At 39.8% G+C, this 19,230-nt stretch overlaps 1 protein-coding gene across 3 annotated transcripts; it reads left to right on the top strand.

Annotated features, from left to right (window-relative positions):
* The first annotated feature begins 1,229 nt into the window (after window positions 1-1,229).
* On the top strand, window positions 1,230-16,921 carry inka2 (inka box actin regulator 2). Of its 3 annotated transcripts, none has more exons than XM_088309927.1 (2): window positions 1,230-1,434; window positions 12,874-16,921. In XM_088309927.1, exons 1-2 carry the CDS (start codon window positions 1,381-1,383, stop codon window positions 13,987-13,989), a joined length of 1,170 nt encoding a protein of 389 aa, XP_088166053.1. In that variant the 5' UTR covers window positions 1,230-1,380; the 3' UTR covers window positions 13,990-16,921. The 3 variants fall into 3 exon arrangements, with proteins under 3 accessions (XP_088166053.1, XP_088166055.1, XP_088166056.1); XM_088309929.1 differs by lacking the exon at window positions 1,230-1,434 and adding an exon at window positions 10,265-10,599; XM_088309930.1 differs by lacking the exon at window positions 1,230-1,434 and adding an exon at window positions 10,613-12,800.
* The last annotated feature ends 2,309 nt before the right edge of the window (window positions 16,922-19,230 follow it).

The raw sequence follows: 19,230 nt of genomic DNA on the forward strand, positions 1-19,230 counted from the left end.
GTGTTTAAAAAGTGTACATTGACCACACTGCTGTTGCATTTTGACATCTTTTATTCTACTGTATACTATGTGGTGTACATCTTGCAATGATAGTGTAAATAGTCGCGCCCAATGATGTGCACTAGAGGTGAGACTACTGTCAAAAGAGGAACATATTCTGTATACACAACAAAGATTGGGAGCACGTACTTATCTGGAGTGTGGTCCACCCTGGACAAATCACGATGTTTTCCAGCAGACAAACTCCACACGGGAAGACCAGAGCTGAGATTCAAATCCTAAATTTTTGCCGTTTGTGCATATATGGAAACCAAGAATACAAATGCTGTGGATGCTGCCAACTAACTTGTAGTTAGTTGTTTTTTGGTCTTCATATTTGTCAACGGCAGTTGTGTTTGTATGCGTGTGTGTATGCGAGTATATTTGTGTGTTTCCTGCCCTCTTTGTGTTGTGACAGCTGAGCGGAAGCGAGAGCACGCACCAACAGCAGCTGCAGGCCGGATCATTCTTATTCAACACTGTCATAATAAGAACTAGTGTGACAGTTATATATATATATATATATATTTATGCATCGCGACAATGGCCTGTGTGATATATGCATATCCCAAAGATGCGCTAAAATGTGTAAGATCATTATTATTAACACTAAATAACTTGAGAAATATACATATCTAAGATATTACAATTAGGTAAGAACAGGGCAGCACGTTGGAAAACTGGTTAGCATGACTGGGCCTCACAGTTCCGAGGTGCAGGGTTCGATTCTGTCTAAAGTTTGCATGTTCTCTCCGTGCCTGTGTGGGTTTTCTCCGGGTACTCCGGATTCATTGGGTAATGAAAATGTAATTTCTTTAGGTACATGTAAAATATTGCAATATCAATAGTGATATATATACAACACACCCACACACGCACGCATCGTCACGCTAACGTAACTGCCGAATATCTTTTGTCTTTGACAGTGGGCATTTGTGTAACATCTGCATTGGACTTTGGAGAGTCGTTTCCTGCAAAAATCAGACTTTGGCAATAAGAATTGATTTATGCATTCATGTTATTAACGTGACTTTAATATAACGGAAAATACACACATGCTTCCCTACGTTTAATTCATTCATTTTCCCTCATGGTTACTCATATGAACACAATTCCACGCTCACGAGGCTGGCTCAGGATTGGATAAGCAACCTCGGAGCACGCACACACATTTCGTTTCGTCACTCGGTGCTTGACTCCTTTGGCTTCACAGACTTGTCTTTTTTTTTGGTCTCCCCACGCTGCTGCATCAGAGCAAAGACCCTCTCGGTCTTTCACGGGGACCATGCGACGCGTTGCATGACATTTTGCGTGTTTTTTTTTTAATCTCTTCAACACGAGATGTCAAAGAAAAAGAGCATGGATGTTTGTCTGCGTAGATTGAAGCAGGAGCTGGTATGTGTTGTCCTTTTCCTTTTAAGATCGACTTGCGTGTTTGAGCAAGTGACGCATTAAATGGCAATAATTCAAAACAGGAATGATTTCATAAATGTTTAGTCAGGTCAACAGAGATGTAATATTTGACCAACACGTGTTTGTACTGCCATGACCCACGTCTTGTATGGGTGCGCGCGCGCGCGTGCGTGACTTCCAAAGTAAATTGAAGTCCACACTTTATTAATGCCACGTTTACTCAAATGGATATAAATATGTTATTTTTGTGTGTTACTGTATTTTGTAAAACATTCACTTATATTTATTCCTATTTTCTCGTGCTGTATTTTTTACTCAATTTTTTAAATCAAATAAATTAAATATAGACACTTTGATGGTTTGACCAATTAACCAATTAAGAGGTATCAATCCATTCTTCAAAAATCATTTAGTTTAAAATAATACAGTGTATAATATGTACACAATGTAATTGTGTCTCGAATTATTTTGATTAATGTGTAATAATATATATTTTATATAAACATTTTAGGCTTTTGTATTTAGTTTATCGGTAGGGTTGTGGTGGACAGTCGATTAACTTTATATGATGATGATACATAATGAAGCATATTAATTCAATTTGTTTCTGTATAGAATAGATGTATGTTACGTAATAAACTGGTTTAAAACTATTAGTAGAAATATTTTTATAATGATTTGAATTTTTTTTTTCAAATATTCAAAATATAATTTAGTTCATTCACACACGTGACATCATTTCTTTATTTAGTTGTTGTTATTGTTCTATTTAAGACCAGAACATCCAATGTTGTCACTCTTCCCATGCTACGAACAAACTGTACACGTAGTCACGGACATTCGACAACGTGCTGATTCATCATTTTGCGCCCACACTCGCTCTCACCAATCCTCTCGCCAAAACCTAACTGGAATAACTTAGGACTCTTAAATTGTCCATAGGCGTTAATGTTAGTGTGAATACGAGGCGAAGCTTTTCTCTTAGTTCAATTCATCAAGACGTCCGTTAAAAAAAGATGGCGTCATGTAAATGTCATGTCTAGTAAAGATGACGTCATGTAATAGCTGAGTTGGTGAAATGTTTTGGATTTAATAAGTAATAAAATAAATTGTATTATTATTATTATTATTATTGTGATTATGATTACCGGTAAATAAATATGCCCATGAAAAACAAAGAGAATAGTGATGTTGATTATTTTATAGCCACAATGTTCAACAGTGTTTTATTTTTTGCAGATAATTTCCGAAAATAATTATTACTATATTAGTACATTAATTTGCTTCACAAGTGGTCATTTTTTTTTAATATAAACTTTCAAGCCGGGGGTTCAGGATTTGCTTTTGTCAGAATCAGGATTCTTCTCCGTGAAATCAACACTTTTTCTCTGCAGATTCCTGGGGAGACTAATCATAATGATACAGTGAAATATTATTTTCATGAACACTTGTACCTACGACTAGAATGCTACCGTATTTTAATGTTGGTCATTGGTGCCCTGTGATTGACTGGTGACCAGTCCAAGCTGGATCTCGGTTCGCTCACCAAAAGTCAGCTGGGAAAAGCTCAGTTCCTATTTTGACCCAAGTAAAGAAAAGAACTGTAGAAAATAGATGTAGTGCATGTCTATTTCAACCATCTGGTGTCACATACAATTTAGAAAAATCAATTCAAACTCAGTAAGGTTCTCGCTCCAACAAATAGCTTGCTAATCGGTGCGACCATAAAGTGACCCCCAGAAAGGACGATGAGGCGGCCTGAATGCCAACCTGTTATGAAAGTGTGAAAACTTGCTATGTGATGAGAGGTAGTAAGGGGCTTTGGTGTCAAGTCTTAGCGGGGTGATGCAGGTCACGCTGCCCCATTTGACCCTTGAACTTAGAAGCTGCGCTGCTGACCCCTTCAAGTGTCAACTTGTGCAGTCAAGAGTAGAGTGGGATTTCCGAGTGAGAGTGGGATGCTTCTTTCTGGCAGCGTCATGCTCTTGTTCCTGAATACATTTGAAAAATATGTCACAGGAGTCTAACACTGAACTGTTCGCATTGAAATTGCAGTTCAGCAAAGATCAGCACAGTGCCGTGATTGTGAAGGCAAGATATCAACATAAGATATCTCTAGCAATATGGCAATATTGAATTTAGAAATTAGAAATTAGAAATCCCTTTATTGTCATTGTACTCAAGTGTGCAACGAGATTAGAGGGCTCCCCTCTCCAGTGCAATACAACAATAATACAGACAAATATAAATTAGATAAATAAATAAGAGAGTTCAATGGAATTTAGTACTGAATAGGGTGCTCATGAAAATTGAGACAGGTTTTATTCCTACAAAACTGTATTTTTGGATCCATGAAAATGTATTGCACATAATACATTACAATACATTGTAAAAACCGACAGCTCTTAAGATTAACTCCAAATGTATTGCACTTCATTTTAAATACAAACTGAACTTGAGAAATTATTATTATTATTTTTTTTTTTTTACCGGTAGAAATGAAGGCAACCCACTTGTGGTTCACATATCACACTTTGAGAATCCCTGCCTTTTATAAGTACTGGAAAATAGATGAGTTAAAAACTACATTCCTCATTACAGTTAGTGTGAACATTATTTTCCAAATAATGAAGGAGGCAACAGAAAAGCGGCATTTGTATTTCATCATTCTTGTGCTTATCTACCAAACATGGATTGCCCTTCAAGAATGGTCATGACTTGATTTGCCAACATAACCATCACCAATTTCAACCCCAAATCTGAGGACAATTACATGATTTCCGCAATACGTACCGTCCCCTACAGGACTCGAGTGGAAGAGCAATGACATGCACATGCAGCGTGCAGTCATTAAGGTTACCTTTCATGTGATATCGCAGGCGATGAGGTCGGTGTGCTTTAGATGGTTGTTATTATAAAAGTCATCATGATTCAGTCAGGAAAGACAAACGCGTAAATTGCGCGTGCGTGTGAGTCTTGCTGCAAAAGTGTTCTTCGCACCAGTTTCGCGGCACACCAATCATCCGGTCCTTTTCGGCGTGAATACAGTAAGGTTGTTTTATTTATTTATTTTATTGGTCTTGGTCATCCCACTTGTGAAACATGACTTTGCAGGGTTGACACAAATCCTAGAATTGATAAATTTTTTAAATGAAATGCGAAAGAAATTGAAACTGAAGCAGTTGCTTGTGTAATTTACCCTTGAAAACATTTGTTGTTGACGGACCTTTGGAAAAGGCCAAAATGTCATAAGAGTGGCTGTTTTGAACCAAATGGTCTTTCTTTTGTATTTTCAGGAATAGGTTTTTGAGACTGGTTAACTTGGGTCTACTTATACCGAAAATGTCATTTCAGGCTTTTCCAAAGAATCTCATAGTCAAGTTCACCATTGAAAATGACCATAAAACGGTTGCCTCAAACCAAAACAGCTGACTTTGCCTTTTAGGTTTTATGTAATTTTTGGGAGGGCTACTCATGATAGACATGCTTGCCAAATTTTATGAAACTGGCTTTGGGGGCTGAATTTTTAAAACAATCTCGAAGGATAGGTTCACATTTGAAGGACCTCGGAAAATGGCCCTAAAACGGTTGCTTCAAACCAAAATGAAAGACTTCCCCTGTCTTTTCAAGCATAGTTTTTGAGATGTTTTGTTAGATCTACTCACGACAAACAGATATACCTGTCTCACTTGTGCCTGTGTGTGCCCTGTGACTGGCTGGCAACCAGTTCAGGGTATCGGCCACCTTTCGCCCAAAGTCAGCGGGGCTGGGCTCCAGCAACCCTCCTGTGACCCTGCTCCAGATAAGTTGAAGATGAACACACACTCGTGACAAACATGACTTCCACATTTGATATGGCTAAGTGAAACTGTTGGGCTCAGCATTTATCAGGGTCAAAAACATGGACACATAGAAGGTTCGTTTCATGTTTATCTGTATGGCTGTCACCAGAAAGCCTTAAACAAGCTTCACTTGTTAAAGACAGGACCGTTGCTGTTATTTGCTTCACAGTTTTATTAGCCTGTTGATGTTGACCTCCCCCCCATATATATAGAGAGACCTCTGTGTACGTGCCCAACAGACGCTTCCATTTCTGTGCCCTTGACACACACACACGCACACACACACAAACACAAACACACAGAACCATTCATTTTTAATGAGCGGGCTGGAGGAGCAGGAAGGAGTCCGATAACCTCAAAGTTATAAAGACCCCCCAACCCACCAAACAAACAACAATCTTCTCATGCTAGAGCCATAGAAGAGGCATTTGTGGGTGTCTGTGGGTGTGTATGTGTGTGTATATATGTGTATATATATATATATATATATATATATTAGGGCTGGGCGATTAACCGAAAATTTACCGTTACCGAAATTTATTAGAATGACCGACATCATTTTGCCCATGTCGGTAAATTCGGTGTCTAAAAAAAAAATGAAAAAGGAAAGTCTTTTCTGTCTGCGGCAATGTTCATGCCTCTTTAAGTCTGCTCCAGCGCATGTAGTCACGTGACTCAGGCGCTGTAGAAGAATGTAAACACAAGACGCGTTCGTAGCTGGCGATTCAAATTCAGAAGCGGCTGACACGGCTAAAGACGAAGTAACGTTAGTTGAAATTGGTCTTGTCGCGCTTGTCCCAAAAAGAAATTCGACATCTGTCGTTTGGAAATGTTTTGGGTTCCATAAACACGATGTTTGCGCAAAAGAACATGAACTACAAAGTGCGTCGTAAGCACCTGAAACAGCGCGTCCAACCTTTTCTTTTTCACCACCCACAACACAACCATGCTGTTGACTTGGAGCTTGTGCTAAAAGTTCAAAGTGAGAAGCAAGGTTGGACAAGTGACAACAGCCCACTAACGGAGGCGAAACCATACGAGAGAACGTCTCAGTGGTGGACGGGATAGCCTAGCACATAGCTAAAGATAGAGCTCCTGAAGTTACAGTGGAGCGCACAGGATTTAAACGCCTCAGGAACGTAGCCGACAAGAGGTACGAAAATATTTGCCGCAAACAGCACTTCCCGATATGGACAACATCGGGACGGGAGCGGAGACATGTCGAGCATTTTGCATCCACATCCGACTTGTGGTCGAGTCGCAACATGCATCCCTGTTTGAGCCTGAAATGTGCAGTACATAGACGACAAGTGGCGACTGCGCACCGGAGTACTCGAGACGGCACATTTTACTGATGAAGCACACGCGTTTGTTTGGCACTGGCATTCCATTGATTTTTTTTTTTCATTTTATTTAGCATTTTGTTTACAGGCGACTAGTGCCTTTGCACATGGCATTATTTATAATGTTTACAAGATACCTTTACACAAATCTAAGCATTTGCAAATGGCATTACACCATCTCGGCACAATCTATTTGCAGGAAAAGATTTTGTGAGAGGTACCCTTTTTTTCCTGTTCTTTGTGACATTGTTCAAGTCATGCAAAGCAAGCTATTTTGAATGTTTATTCAAATGATTTTTGTACTTCTATTTTTCATTGAAAGTAATGAGTACCAGTTGGTCAATAAAAAAAAGCAGTTAATATGCATTTTCTGCATTTATTTTGATTTTGGTCCTCAGGGGGAATTTATCGTGCATTTATCGTTATCGAGGTAAAATTGCCCAATTTATCGCGATATTGATTTTAGGTCATATTGCCCAGCCCTAATATATATATATATATATATATATATATATATATATATACACTGTACCGTAATGTCATTTTAACTAATCGCAAAAAAATTACGTAATTAATTTTATTTTATCATATTTGCAACTACTATTTTTCTCTGAAGCTTGTATATTTACTTGAGTGATATATTGGAACTAATATAAAACCACAAAATATAAAGTATATTTTAATTTAAACAGTGTTCTAATAACTTTACAGGCATTTTTTCTTATAGTATTAAAAAAAATTATACAGTACATTTAGTTCTGCCCACAAGGCCCAGTTGTAATTTGAGAAGGGTGATTTTTTTTGGGTGAGATGATGTACGAAAGATGTACAGCTAATTTGGTACAGTACTTGAATTTGGCTTTGCAAAGAATGCACATTATTTTTTAAGTAAATAAAACTGAGTTCACTCAGTCAAAACAATTAACTGCATTAAAAAAAAATAATAATCTACAGAGTTGAGGCTTTAATTTAAACTCTTGCTGATGAAATTGTGATCCTTTAATGGTGGTACCTGCCATGCAGGGGCTTGTCTTCCAATGACCGTCCATCTGGCTCCTTCTTACTGGGCTTCTGTTGCCTGAGGCATTCACTGAGCAGGTCGCCCATGGGGGTCATCATCTTTATGTATTCTTCGAGGCCTGTTATTTCCTCCTTGATCGTGCCCTGGACGCTCATTTTACCCCCTCTTTACACTTTGTGTACTGCCTCAGGTTGCTAGACTTGGGGTGGACCCCTCCGTGCATTGTAAGAACCTTTCCGGTTTTGATATCAGTGGCTTGCATCTCTTCCATTGGCCAGGGAATTATGCCAGCTGGGTATCTATTTACTGGCTAGGCATATGTGTTAATGGCCTGGATTTTATTCTTGCTTTTCAGCTGACTATTAGGATTTAACTCACCCTCCTGCGGTATTTGGTCATGGCCGCTCTCCAAGCTGCCTCCTCATGATTGCTACTTCCCTATGGAATTCCAAGGTATTTGTAGTTATCCTGCACACCTGCTATATTGCTCTCAGGTTGTTCAAGTCTTTCGGTTGTGATTATCTTTCCATGCCTAGATATCATTCACCCACACATATCTAGTCTGAATGACATTCCGATGTCATTTCTGTATATCCTTGTGAGAGGAATCAGGGAGACAATGTCGCACTCATTCATAGCATAAAGCTTGATGTCATCCAAGTAGAGGAGGAGTTTGATCGTTCATCCACTCTTCAAACGGTACCCTCAACCTATCCCGAATAGGATCTGTGTGAGTGGGTTCAGGCAGATGCGGATCTGTAGCAGGGATAGAACATCTTTGAATATGCCACATTTGCTATTCACCAGTGCAACTGGTTTTGAGTTGGCCGTTCCAATCTAAACTACAAAGGCCAATAAAAAGCAAAAGAACAGAACAGTGTTGAGATTCGGAATTCATCTTGCGATGGTAAAAATAAAAGATGAACATAAATATGCTGTAATCTTACAGATGAACTTAAATTGACCTTCTCTTCTCTCTTCTCTGTCTCAGCCTTGGGTGGCTCTGCTTCGGTCTTGCAACCTTGCTACTGAGTGTAGACCTTAGTTGGGTTTTTGGAGGGAACATGATGTTTATTCTCCTGGCCTCTACCTCTGATCAGGTGCGGATCCAAGCTGTGTGTCTTTGCATGGCTGTTTCAACTTCCTCATCTGTGGACATCTTGCTGTATTTCTTGGGCAGTTCTTTGTTATTCGCTCTGTCTGAGGCTACAGCTAATTTTTTTGCGTATATTTTTTTTACCGAATTACAGAGGAGCGGAAATCATTTAACTGACTCGATCGCAGTGGACGTGTAAGTAGGGACTGTGTTTGGACTCTTGTCTTCTTTAGATGGCAAAGCCAAGGAAACACAAAATTATGATTACTCAATTATCAATTCCACACATATTAACAATCAATTTATTGACGACAGTTTTCCAAAGAAAATAATAGAATGGCACATACAATCGATTAAATTAATCGATTATATTTTTATTCACAACAATGTAAAGAAATTAATCGGACTGGACGGATGTTCCTTAATGAGATTCTCTCGCTGTTGGCGCCTTTTAAAAGAGACGAAAACATCTGCGCTTCACTTTTAAGTCTTTTTAAAGCAAATAAAAGCCAGGCGGTTCAAGGTTGAAGAGGCTGACATATTTGGACCACGCGCTACATCCGCGAGTCAGCTAACATGTGGAATAATGGGGCTTGAGTGTGTGGTGGAATATGAATTATTAATGTCGACTCTGAAAAACTAAAAAAAAAAAAAAATGTTGGCCTTCCACCAATATCTGTTATGACTCAATCGCGCCTCATTTCATGATCTGAAGGTTACAAGTCAATGGTGCATGATGTAGTTCAAACGTTAGCATGTGAGAATATTATATAAATAAAACAAATAAATGTTATTGTAAAAAAAAAAATAAAGTTTACAGTTTTGTTTCCCAATATTTGGAGATAAATGTGTGTGAAAGGCAAAAACGTTTAAAGCGTCATTTCAATGTGACTGCCTATTTATATAATTTTGTTGATTTTACAAATAATGTTAAAAATCTATTTTAAATGTGCTTTTATTATAGCATTCAATTTTTTTTTAATTGAAAATGTTCATGACATTTTGTATTAATAGTTTTAAGTGATTGAATTTTATAAAACCTTTCATGTTCTAACCTTTTTAATTCAACAAAAAATATTAATTTTTTTAATTGTTTTGATACTTTTGCAATAAAAATTGTTGGATTAATTCTAGTTGCAATTTTAATTTCGTTCAATTTAAATAGGTTTCATTATTTAGAAAAATAAGAATTGTATGCACATTTTAAAGTCTTTTTCAGAGCATTTATTAATTAGCTTTTTGCTAAAAATAGTTGTTCAATTTTTTTTTAGCATTTTAAACCTTATAACAGTCAAGATTTTGACATTACATTTTGTTTTTGCAATTAGATCTGTTCTCATGCCTATAATGTAGACATCTTCTTGTGCATCACATTTGTGGTTTTTCCCACATTGCAGACATTACACAACGTGTCCTCCTCTCACGGTGCTTCCAGATTTCCTTACGAACTCGGGGGGTGTGAAGGGGCAGGGTGTGTATTTTGGGGTGTGTGTGTGTGTGTGTGTGTGTGGTGGTGATCACAGTCACATATCACAATCTGCCGCTGTTTCACAGACGCTTCAATCTTCCATATGTAAACATTTATAATTGAAACCATGGACTCTCATCAACATCTAAACATATGGCCGAGATCCCCCACAATCCCAGCCAACTGACTCTCACTGTCACTCCGTTTCCGCCTGAGTGACCCCCCCCCCTTTTTTAACAGTTTGGGGATTAGTCTAGACTTGCAGTTCTGATTGGTTGCCCCCATGCAAGACTGCTACATATATACATCCATACACATGAGGGCCACTTAGGTTGGTGAATTTCTGAGATGACTGTGACAGACTGACTTCATAGACGGTAAGAGGGTGACTTGAATTGTGTTTCATAGTTATTTTGTTGTTTAGTATTAGAAATATTGGATTTGCAGCTTGTTAGTGTTCTTCTGATGAATGAATAGCTGTCTGGGGAGGGTCTCTCGTTGAAGAGGAAGTTAGCCATTTTTATTTGAAGCAGTCAATTTGGGTGAAATCCAGGATTCATACTTGGAGGAATTGGAAATTGGCTTGAATGCGCCCCAATTGGATCTCATATATTCGACAGTCGGGTGATGCTAAATGGCCAAGCTTTTTTGCCTAAATTATCTAATGTGGGTGAAACAAAGTGTCCGCTCCCCCCCACAACTTAAAAGTGAGAAAAAAAATAGCTCCTTGTTCCAGTTTCACTAGCAACATTTTGAGGAAATGTCTATTGCAAAGGTGAATGAAAAAAGATCTGAAATTCAATACTGTATAAAATATTTTGGTTTGACAACCTTCTTGAGTAGTTGGTAGTTTTTCAAGTTCATGCATGCTTGTGTATAGCATGTAAAATAGCCATCAAATGTTCTTGGATGAAGACGGTGATTCACAAAGTGGGCCAAAGAGGGCAAATGATTCAGAACTTGGCCACCGAGGCGTTTTGTCTGTCTGTGTGCCTTCGAGTGAGGTTTTGTTGGGTCACATGACTCAGCTTCGAGAACAGATGAGAGGCAAAATCAAAGAGGAGGAAGATGACAAGAGTATGACTGCTGAAGCGGCAGCAGCAGAAAAAAAGGCGTGAAAAACAACCTGGAGTGTCCTGATTTAATTTTTCAGCACAAACGGATTATATAAGTAGATTCTATGAAAATCCTCCATGCACTTTCTTTAGGATAACATGAAACTATGTGGAGCGGCCATCTCCATCCTACTACTACTTTCAACTGGTCTATCATTACTAATATGGCCAACAACAATACTACTGCTACAATGAATAATTATAATAAATAATAATAAAGATAATACATTGTTGTTTTAAAATATGTCAAAAATAATAATGCATAAAAATATTATTTTAAAATGTTTTCAATAAATAAATATATTTGAACATGGTGGAAGATAGTGGAAGGATTGAATTTTTTTTTGTGGACAATTCTAGCGGAAAAAATAAGATCAATTACTGAGACCACAATAGACAGAGTTGAAGTTTCTATGGTTCTGGCAGTAGAGACACAAAAAGACATCATCAAATCATCCATCCACAATGCGGTTCGCTTTGCCTCACGTGGGTCGCGCGGGGTGCTGCAGCCTGATTGATTATATTTGAGTATTACACGTAAATAGATATTACTGTTGAATTTTAGCTATTTTTTACTCTATAATTTACCATTTTATTTGTGAATTCATGTTGTTTTGTATAAATGACCTGGACTTTCACTCCTGTACAGCATCATTTGAATATAAGATAATGATCATCTTATATTAACAATTTATTTCTTATGGAATTTAGTGGTAAAAAATAATTAAAATGTCATCTCACTTTAAATGAGGTTTAAAAAGTGGTATTTTTAAATGCAATATTACTTTTTATATGCTGTTAATTAAATAAATAATTCATTTTTGATATGCAATAAATGCATGCCATTTTTATATATTTTTATATTTCTTATAGTATTATATATATGAGCGCGGCACGGTGGGTGACTGGTTAGCACGATGGCCTCACAGTGAGAGACAGCATCGGGCGTGGGTTCGATCCCGGCTACGGCCATCCTGTGTGGAGTTTGCATGTTCTCCCCGTGCTTGTGTGGGTTTCCTCCGGGTACTCCGGTTTCCTCCCACATTCCAAAAACATGCATGGCAGGCCGATTGAACTCTAAATTGCCCCTAGGTATGAGTGTGAGTGCGGATGGTTGTTCGTCTCTGTGTGCCCTGCAATTGGCTGGCAATCAGTTCAGGGTGTCCCCCGCCTACTGCCCGAAGATAGCTGGGATATGCTCCAGCACCCCCCGCGACCCTAGTGAGGAGAAGCGGTACAGAAGATGGATGGATGGATATTATATTGATGATGGTAAGCAAACACTTAACGAGAGTGAAGGGGAAAGCTGGTCTGTTTTGCAGCTGTCATGGGTTGGATTCACTCTTGAATGTGAGCCATATGGGTCAGTGTGGACGTTCAGCCAAAACAGCACGTAGACCTGCTGTCATGTTTTATTCTGTCAATTCATGCTGCCGTAATTGGATTAAGAAGAGGAACGGCTGGTGAGTCCACGTTTGGACACTGTGAACCTGAAGTGAACATGTTTTGATTGTCATCACTTTCTTCGCATTACAGATGTCCATGAAAGAAGCAGGAGATGGCCTCCACGCTCAGATGAATTCCATGATGGGCACGCTCCAAGAACTAAAGCTCCTTCAGGTCCAGACCGCTCTGGACAACCTCAACCTGTCCGCTCGAGGGCAGAGACATGTGCAGGACAATACAGTTTCTAACACAATGTTCATGAGTGCTTCAGGAACAGATCCAAGGTTGTGCTTTTCCAACCACCCTAGCCCAAGTCCGGAGCCATCTATGGAATTGTCACAAAGCAGATACAGCGAAGGCACCATGTCCTCGTCTGGTTCTAGTCTGGAAATGGAGAGAGGCGATGAAAGAGACCTGGAGGCTGCACCGCGGAGATGGTCGGGCTATGCAGCACCGCAGGTGGATTTCTATGGACCCACGGTGGGGAACCCTCCACCCGAGCCCTACGTGCAGCCTTCGAAGCACAACCAGCCGGTGGATCTGCCAGGCATCCTATACAGCCTCTCCAGAGAAGGTCCGTCCCTGGACAATGACTACTCTCAGGACAGCACGGACGACACCGGGGACTGGACTTCGTCACTCATGAACCGAAGCCGCAATCGCCAACCCTTAGTGCTTGGTGACAATGTCTTTGCCGACCTGGTAGGCAATTGGCTTGACTTGCCAGAGATTGAACCAGAAGAAGGAGTCGAGGAAGAAGAGAAGACTGAGGCAAGGGTGGCACCTGGAGGCGGCGACAGACCAGACACCCCAGCTCACCCGCTGCGCCTTAGCCGATCACAGGAACTCTGCAGGAAGTTCTCGCTCACGACCAACATCTTCAAGAAGTTCCTCCGAGGCGTGCGTCCCGACCGGGACAAGCTTCTCAAGGAGAGGCCCGGCTGGATGGTACCGGAGATCTCAGAGGGTGACCTGGTCAAGAGGCCGAAAAAAGTGGCCCCAAAAAGCTCTAAAGGCAGCTTCTACCTGCCTTTCTGGGCCAACGGACAGCAGGGTAAAGAAGAGTCGCATCCGAGGAGCCAAAACAACTTCCAGCAGTTCCATGAGAAGCCGTTCACGGGGATTTACTTAGACCGGAGACCACCAGAGGGTAGACTCCGGAAAATGCATCCCTTGTTTGACTACAACACAGCTGTGTGGGTCTGATGGCTGGCACCACTTTGGGCCGGCAGCAGGTGCAGGCTGAATGACTGGCTCTGATCCATAACATGAACGTCACACCCGCAATCCTGGTAATCGGGTTTTTGTCTGACTGTCTGAAAACTTTCAACCTCTTTTTGCAATGTCTTTTGTACAATCGACATGTTCTCTTTTATTTACTTCTGGAAGACTGACTGGATCTGACTATTTCATAAGACCTTTTACTTTAAAGAGTTCTACCAGACACTACACTCTTGGGTTGCATGGGGATGTGTTTGGTATATGATGTCACTATACGCACACTTAAACATTCTTTCAGTTTCCAAAATACTTGGGAAATGCTTTACAATTTACAGTTTCAAAGTGTTTTCCGAATGTGTTATCCTGTTTTTTGTCTTGTCTTGCGCAAGTGAGCAACAGTATATCCCGCCCCGTACACTGCTGGGCCGATGGCAAATCTGGCTTATGTGACTGATTTGGAGAAAAAAAGCAAGCAAGCTCCTATTATGAAAACGAAAGCTTTTTCACCTGTGAAGGCAGCACTTCATACACTCCACTGTCTTTGTCGCTTTTGGACACATCACAAAACACTCGGACCACATCATCAACACTGCAAGCACAACTTCCCCGAACAATCAAGTACCTTGTGCCGCCGACCAGAAGTGAACGTGACTCAATGCTGCTTACCTTTTGACTTGGACGTGATAGCAGGTGTGTCGCAGCGGTTGGGGATGTGGCTATTTCTACATGATAGTGCCTTGGCATGATGGTGTTTCAGACAGTGTCGTCCAGCCTTCGTTTGAAAGTGTCTGCGGACCTTAGTTGACCAGGTCACGGGCGGAGAAAGTTTCATACATACTTTCAGACAAAGACTGATAGCCAAAGATTTACTTTGGATGTCCAATATTATCAATATGTGGACAGACACTTCATGGACCAAATATTTATCCATCCATCCATTTACAAGCTATTACTAAGTATTTTTTTTCTTAAAGGAACATTCTCTAATTCAAAGGATGAAACTACAACTTTGAAACCAAGAAAGGTTCTAACTGTGTTTGGTTCACCATGTTAACGGGAAAGAGCGGAAACTGTTCAGAGGACAATAATGAAGGTGCCTGGATGCAGGCCATGTGTGTCACATCCACCCAACTTAAAGAATAAATTACATTCATTTTCTCGAGCGCTAATTATAATTTCAGGTACCTGGAGCCCGTCCCAACTGAGTTTTGGCTCAGAGTCAAGCATGGGTTGCCAGTCGATCACAGAGCACATACAGTACAGACAAAAAAAACAATTACATACACAATCACGCCGATGGATAATTTAGACTCTTCAACAAATGCTTTGGAACGTGGGAGCGATCTGAGGTACATTTTCCTCCAGGTACTCCCATATTCCATAAACATGCATGGCAGGTTGATTGGACACTCTAAATTGTCCTCATGTGTGAGTGTGAGTGTGGATGGTTGTTCATCTATGTGTGCCCTGCAATTGGCTGGCAATCAGTCCCAGGTGTACCCTGCCTACTGCCCGAACATAGCTGGGATAGGTTTCAGCACCCCCCGCGGTGAGGAAAAGCGGTAAAGGATGGATGGATTAATTGGCTAATTAATTAAAAAATCAATAAAATAACTCTTGTGATACTTTGACACTTAAAAGAAGAGATGTGAATTACAGGTAGAGAATTTTACTGTTTTACAAAACTTTGTGCTTAAGTATTTGTTTAACAAGGGAGATTTCTTTTGTTGATTTGTTGATTTTTTCAGGGAGGGTGGTCTGAGGGGTGTAGGGTTGGCCGATTGGCTGATAAAAGTGATAATACCAGAAAAAAAGTCCGTCCCACGACTGCCCCTCTGTACACATTTTTGAATTGCAATTTGTTGCTTATTGATTTTTTTTTTACTTTGTGTTGAAAAGGAGAAACGATTAAACACAAATCCAAAATGTGAACACTCGAAAGTAGCCGCTGATGGAAACAACTAACGACATAGTGAACTAACTTGCTAGCTCCTGACATCATTCATTAGGACACGCCCCTTAAGGTCCAAGACATGAATGCTAAACAGTATGTCTAGTAACTACATTTCATAAAACGAGTAGATTTGTATGAATTCTCTTGGTGGATTATTGTCATTTCATTGAATTGATGAATTAATCTTGGGGATATTGATCTGTTGGGAATGGGACGTTAAAACCTTAAAACGGTTCAAAGTGCAAAACAAGATCTGGCTTTTTGCCATAAGACTGGGAACACAGCCAGGATGCAGAGTGGTTCATCCATTTTTGGACCGTCCCATCATTGCATCATCTCGGCCGCAGCAGGACATGAAAGCAGTCGAGTGCATGACTAGTTCACTTCAGTTAAATTTCTAGCGCTGTTTTCTTTTTGCCAGCTGTCATGTCACATATTCTTAATGACTGCTGTGCGCACACACTGTCAATTCACATGGGCTACTGGCAGAATGGAGGGCGTGAGCATGGCACAACATAACACTGACTGCCATCTGCCATCAGGGCAGAAAGAGTAAAACTGTACCTATATAGATGGGATAGAAAAAAAAATATTTGCTGATTAGTACGCTTGAACCACTGGTAGGATGCAAGGACAACCTTTGAAATAAATGCCACTTCTAGAAGTATTTTTTTCAAATTGACCAATCAAGAAGAGGCATCAGGGATTAGGCCTCAACAGCCTCTTGACCAGTTGATCCATATGGTGCAGTCTCAGGATCCAGGTCACTCACACATTTTGCAAAATGGCCTCACTCACTCTCTACAGATGTCATGTTATTGATTGATTGATTTGCTCACAAGTGGGTAATTCTCAGCAAATGTTTTGATGGTATGTTTTTTTATTAAGTGATAAATGTGTGTCATGTTTTTTGTAGACTTGTCACTTGATTCTTTGTATACAATAAAATTGCTTTAAGAAACAGTAATTGTGTGCATCACTTGGTTTTTAAGGATGTGTAAAGCAACTTTGTATTTTCCAAAAATATATATTTTTTTTTTAAAAAGATGTCAATTTCCTATTAAATTCTAAAGAAAACGGACTGCAAATTATGAGATAAGGTCATGTAAACACAATATACGTACATGATTTGATTTGATGCATTGATAGAGAGATGGGCACTTCGTCCCTGGGACGGAACGATCCATTCGTCGGGACCATTTTTAGGACATCGGACAGGGGACAAGAAGTTTAAAAAACAAAAAAATGACGGACTAAGCAAGGCCAGACGTTGCGACCTGTTCAGGGTGTGCCTTTTGCCCGTAGTCAGCTGGGATAGGCGCCAGCACCCTCTCGCGACCCTGTACAGCAAACTACGGCCTGGGGGCCACATGCGGCCCATTGAACGTTTTAATCAGGCCCGCCGAACTTGAAAAAATTAAATAAATTAACCTTGTTCATGTTTGATTTTCCCTGCTCACCCTAAGACAGATATTTTATTGTAATGTGCTTGTTCATTTTCATTTAAAATTAAAGCATACATTTTCTCTATATACTATATGTATTTCTTTTCTCCGACAAAGTGAGGTTACCAAAACACTCCATCCATGTGCTGCTGGTCCGGCCACTTTGTCAAATTTTCGAAACCATTGTGGCCCACGAATCAAAAAGTTTGCCCACCCCTGCTGGACAGGATAAGTGGTGTGGATGATGACATGATATTAACTACATTGTTCTTACTCTGGCTAATACTGAGAATATTGTTTGATACATTTAATAACATGATAACAGATCTCCTTAGATTGTACCAAATGTGGCAAAAGAGTTCAGACTTGTAGGCACAAAGTAAACGCATGCATGTATCTTTGTATGAACTTTGCTTCAGAAAGCCATCTTGCATCTCTCTCTCTCCCTTTGACCCATGTGTGTTAAAGTGTTGCTGCATGACTAAAAGGTTGATGGCGCTGGCTGCACTCTAAATTGATTTCTAAATATAGAGCGGCATTCTGACAGCATTTTCAATAAGTAAAACGCTGAAAGCATGTGACGCGCTTCTGACCGCATCAACTTTTGTGTGGCTCCAGGGCCCAAAAATAAAACAACAAATTAACATCGGTTTTGTCATAAATTTCTCTCGGCTCAACTATCGTACATGCTTGTCAAAATGAATATTTATGAACAACATCTCAACAACAACATAACACTTAAGTACATATACACACCATTTTCAGTCCAAATAAATCCTGACAGTCCATCCTGATGTTCTCGTAACCAGCATATCATGCACTGCTGTGACTTTTCAAACTGCAAAAAATCTACGCGAACACAATTTTGGGTTCTTATTTAATCAGTCAGCATCCTGCCATGTATTGTTGTGACTATTTTAAAATCATACTGCCAAATATTGTCTATTGTCGTTTTCTTTAACCTCCAATTCTTCCGCACACATTTTGGGTCTAAATAAATCCACACAATCCATACTGATGTTCTAATTTCGAGTAGAGAGCATACCATGTACAACTGTGACTACGTAATCCATTTCTTCTACATATACCATTCTGGATCCAAATAAATGCCGACAATCCTTTTTAACTTTTGGATTCTGAGATGCAAAGATGGTATGATTCATTTTTGTCACTATTTCTGCTATCTATCTCAATGTTCAAATTCTCAGCGAGCTGCCGTTTATCATGTACTGTAGAGAAAAGATGACCTTTTTTATTTTTCCTTGATATTTATCTACAGATTTTGTCACATTGATGTCTCAAAAGGAATCCCAACAAGCTAGAGTATACCGCTAAAACCATAGCATGGACCGTAGCCTTTTTTGACAAATTCCATTTGAATGACAGCTTTGCTATGAATGTCTTTGTTGTTGTTTTTTTTTTTTAATTTTCGCGACCAGATTTAAAGAAGAGCCTGCATGTGCGTGCATGTGTTGGACGGACCAACAGCTGCAAGAGTGGTGCAGTCGTCTCATCTAATTCAGTTTCCCTCGGGATCCCAGCAGCGGACTGTGTGGACATTGAGCCCCCCTAGCCTGCCCCGCTTCGTAGCCCCTCTTCCCCCTCCAGCCTCGACTTGTCAGCTGTCGTTCTCACACAGGCCAAGACTCAAGTCATATATATATATATATATATATACGTGTGTGTGTATTTAATTAAAATAATAAGGGTACAGTAATGAATAAAATATGTTCAAATTAAAACCAAGTGCTCACTTTCAATTGGTATTCATCTAACAGGAGTTGTAGAGTTTAATTCCCTCTTGTTGCACATGTTGCGTGAATCTGT

Source organism: Idiotropiscis lumnitzeri, chromosome 11, assembly GCF_059441095.1.
Source record: "Idiotropiscis lumnitzeri isolate Australia: NSW breed Sydney's pygmy pipehorse chromosome 11, RoL_Ilum_1.0, whole genome shotgun sequence".
Taxonomy (NCBI): domain Eukaryota; kingdom Metazoa; phylum Chordata; class Actinopteri; order Syngnathiformes; family Syngnathidae; genus Idiotropiscis; species Idiotropiscis lumnitzeri.